General features: G+C 38.1%; 1 protein-coding gene and 1 non-coding gene across 2 annotated transcripts in view; one reads left to right on the top strand and one right to left on the bottom strand.

Moving 5' to 3' along the window:
• Positions 1-1,563: 1,563 nt before the first annotated feature.
• Positions 1,564-1,695, top strand: LOC115868845. Its single transcript, XR_004045813.1, has one exon. It is a non-coding gene; the product is annotated as a small nucleolar RNA SNORA63 (small nucleolar RNA).
• A 1,457-nt stretch (positions 1,696-3,152) lies between these two features.
• The window catches only part of KATNBL1 (katanin regulatory subunit B1 like 1), a gene marked incomplete at its 5' end in the record, with an annotated part of 22,750 nt that continues 22,301 nt past the window's right edge, over positions 3,153-3,601 (bottom strand). The window contains one exon of the mRNA XM_045287670.1: positions 3,153-3,343. Within this exon, the coding sequence (XP_045143605.1) occupies positions 3,320-3,343 (24 nt within the window). The remainder of the gene's footprint in view (positions 3,344-3,601) is intronic.

Below are 3,601 nucleotides of genomic sequence, written 5' to 3'. Positions count from 1 at the left end.
AAAATCCAAGCAAAAATGACTCAATGGTGAAAGGCAGAAAGCTTTTTCTCTAAGACAGTGGCTCTCCATCTTCCTAATGTGGCAACCCTTTCATACAGTTCCTCATGTTGTGGTGACCCTCAACCATAGCATTATTTTCATTGCTACCTCATAACTGTAATTTTGCTACTGTTATGAATCAGACGACCCCTGTGAAAGGGTCATTTGATAACCCACCCAAAGGGATCACGACCCACAGGTTGAGAATTGCTGCTTCTAAGAAAAGGAACAAAACAAAGTAAAGATACCTGCTTCCACCAGTGCTATTCAATACTGGACTGGACGTCCAAGCCAGAGCAATTAGACAAGAAGAAATAAAAGGCACCCAAATATGAAAAGGAGGAAGAAAACTATCCATATTCAGAGATGATATACAGAATATATTTAAAAATCCTTTAGAAAGGTATTAGAGCAAACAAATTTAGCAAGTTGCAGAATACAAGAGTAATACATAAAAATCAGTTATCCTTTTATATAGTAGCAATGAACAACCTGCTTTTATAATAGTAACAGTAATAAATAAAATTCATACCTTGGAGTAAATGTTAAGAAAATTATATATATGGAAAATTATAAAACATTACTGAAATTAAATAGATATAAATAAATGGAAAAGCAGTCATGTTCATTCACTTGAAAATGCAATATTAAGATGTTGATTCTACCTAAAGTGATTTACAGATACAATTCCTATAAAAATTCCAACAGTTATTTTACAAAAATGGAAAAATCGATCCTTGAATTCATACGAAATTACAAGGGTCCCAAATAGTCTTGTTGGGCAGTATAAGGAAAGAATAAAGTAGGAAATCACACTTCTCAATTTTAAGACATACTACAAAGCTATAGTAACCAAAATAATATGGTAATATAAGGTTGGACATATATACCAATAAGATATAGTTGAAAATCCAGAAATAACCCTTACATTTATGGACACATGATTTTTCATAAAGGTTCTTTATCTATTTAATGGGGTTTGGCAGTTAGGTTTTTTATCAACTTGCCTGGGCCAGGGTTCTCAGTGGCTTGGCAACTGAGGCCATGATGTGACCTAACTTAACATAATCGACTCCATAAGGGGCTCTGCTGTGAAGAGCCAAGCAGTTGTAAGATGAAGGTGAAGTGCAGCCCCCTTACTAAGTTCACAGTCCTGATGTAACTGAGTTTTGTCAGGGTTGTAGCCTACTTCTTATATAAGGGCCCTGTGGGAACACTGACTTCCTTTTTGCTGGGTCTGGATCCTGCACCTGACTTACTGACTTCTAGTTCTTTGGACTCGAGCCAATGAACTACCATATTGCCTGCCAACCCTTGCATGCATTTGTCTCTTCAGTCACAAGTCTGACCTGATGCCTTTGGATTCATCTGCCTCTGCAGCCACCAGCCCAAGTCTTCCTGCCAGACTTAGGTTATTAGCTGCCAAAGCTATACGAGTCAAGAGAGGGCTCTGAATTAATATTTGACCCATGGATGGGACTTACATGCTTCTACAATCGTGCGAGCCATCTTCTTGATATAAAAATGCTCGACAGGACTACAATATAGCCGTTTAGTGCTATTTTGTCGTTCCCGCTGCTCAAAGTAAAGTTGTTTCTTATCTATCCCTGTCTGTTAGTTTCTTGTAGCAGTCCAGGGACACTTGGTTTCATACATACTGAAGGAAAAAAAAGCTCTATAGATAGGGAGGAAAACAGACAGACAGATAGCCCAGTCTAACACACGGGGAAAGAACAGCCTCTTCAGCAAAAGGTAATGAGATACCTGAATTTCCACATACAAAGGAATGATGCTAGAACCATACTCTATACCAATTAACTCTAGAAGGATCAATTACCTAAATATATGTTAAAACACTAAAAATTTTAGAACAAAACCAAAGGGGCAAGCTTGAAACTACTCTTTCAGGCAATGGAATTGTAGATATTTAGACGCCAAAAACATGAGCAACAACAACAACAACAAAAATCCGGATAAACTAGACTTCATCATAACTAAAATCTACTGTACATAAAGGAACCTTATCAAGAAAGTGGAGAGACAACCAACAGAATGGGAGGAAATAGTTGAAAGCCGTATATCAGATAAGGGTTTAACACTCAGAATGTATGAAGAACTCTCAAAATTTAGCAACAAAAAGGTTAATAGCTCAATTAAAAATAGGTAAAACACCTGAATAGACATTTTCCCAGAGAAGATATATAAGCAGCCAAAGAGTACATTAAAAGATGCTCAATATCATTAGCCACTAAGGACGTGCTGATCAAAATCACAAGAGATACTACTTCACACCCCATAGGGCAGCTATCATTAGGAGAAAAAAAAAAGCAACAAGTGTTATTAAAGATATGAAGAAATCAGAACACTTGTACATGGTAGGAATGTAAACTGGTGAAGCAACTGTGAAAAAGGCTGGTGGTTTCTGCACCAAATGTTGACACACCATAGACTGAACAATCCGACTCTCCGTTAAACCCAAAAGAATAAAAAATATTGACTTGAAAGAAAAAAGACATGTATACCAATGCTCATGGCAGCATTAGTCACAAGCGCTAAAGGTGCCATCAACAGATAAATGGCTAGGGGAGCTGATATCAAGGAGTTCAAGAAGAAAGAAAATGTTTGAAACTGACCGTGGTTGCAATTATAGAATAATGCTTGATGTGATTGAACTATGGAATGTTATGATATCTGTAAGAGCTCCCAATAAAATATTTTAAAAAGCAGGTAAGTGGCTAATCAAATTATGCTATAGTTCAAGCCACACATCAACCCCACCCTCAGATTCAGTCCTACTTGCTATCCCTTGACTTCTCTGCTCCTTTCACGGACCGTTAGCCTCTCTTTCAGCCTCTCTTTCTGTCAACTTCCTAGTCCATGGCTTCATTCCCCCCACCCCAAGGAAGCCTCCACAGTCTATCTTGGTTTTTATATTATCTTTTAATTATAGTTAACTACAATTCCTCATGAATTTTGAAGCTCCTTATATAGACACAATAGAACATTACAAAGTTAAGAAAAGTGATCATTTAATATACACCACCATACATTCATCATTGCATGTGAATTGTGGTGCTGGCCAAGAATGTTAAAAAGTGCATGACTGCCGAAAGGACAAACAAATCTGTCTTGAAAGGTGTCCGGCCTGAGTGCTCCTTAGGGACAGTGATGGTGAAACTTCATCTGACATGCTTTGGAGATATTGCCAGGAGCGCGACCAGCCCCTGGAGGAAAACATCATGCTTGGTAAAGTGGAGGGGTGGTGAGAGAGGTAGGCCTTCTATGAGATGGTATGGTCCAGTAGCTGCAACAATGGGTTCAAACAGAGTAACAATTGTGAGGCTGGCTCGGGACGGGGCAGTGTCTTATTGTGTTTTGCACAGGGTCACTGTGAGTCAGAATAACTGGATGGCACCTAATGACACCACCATATACATGGACTTCGAAAATATTAGCTAAATAAATGTACAAAGCCAGATACAAAAAAATCAAGTATTCCATCATTCCACTTATATGAAATAGATGGATTGGTACATTCATCAACACAAAAGAAGATTGTTGG

The sequence above is a fragment of the Echinops telfairi genome, unplaced genomic scaffold (assembly GCF_000313985.2).
Source record: "Echinops telfairi isolate 266 unplaced genomic scaffold, ASM31398v2 ScPeMD7_18;HRSCAF=68, whole genome shotgun sequence".
NCBI lineage: Eukaryota > Metazoa > Chordata > Mammalia > Afrosoricida > Tenrecidae > Echinops > Echinops telfairi.
This window is presented reverse-complemented; position numbering and strand designations above follow the sequence as displayed.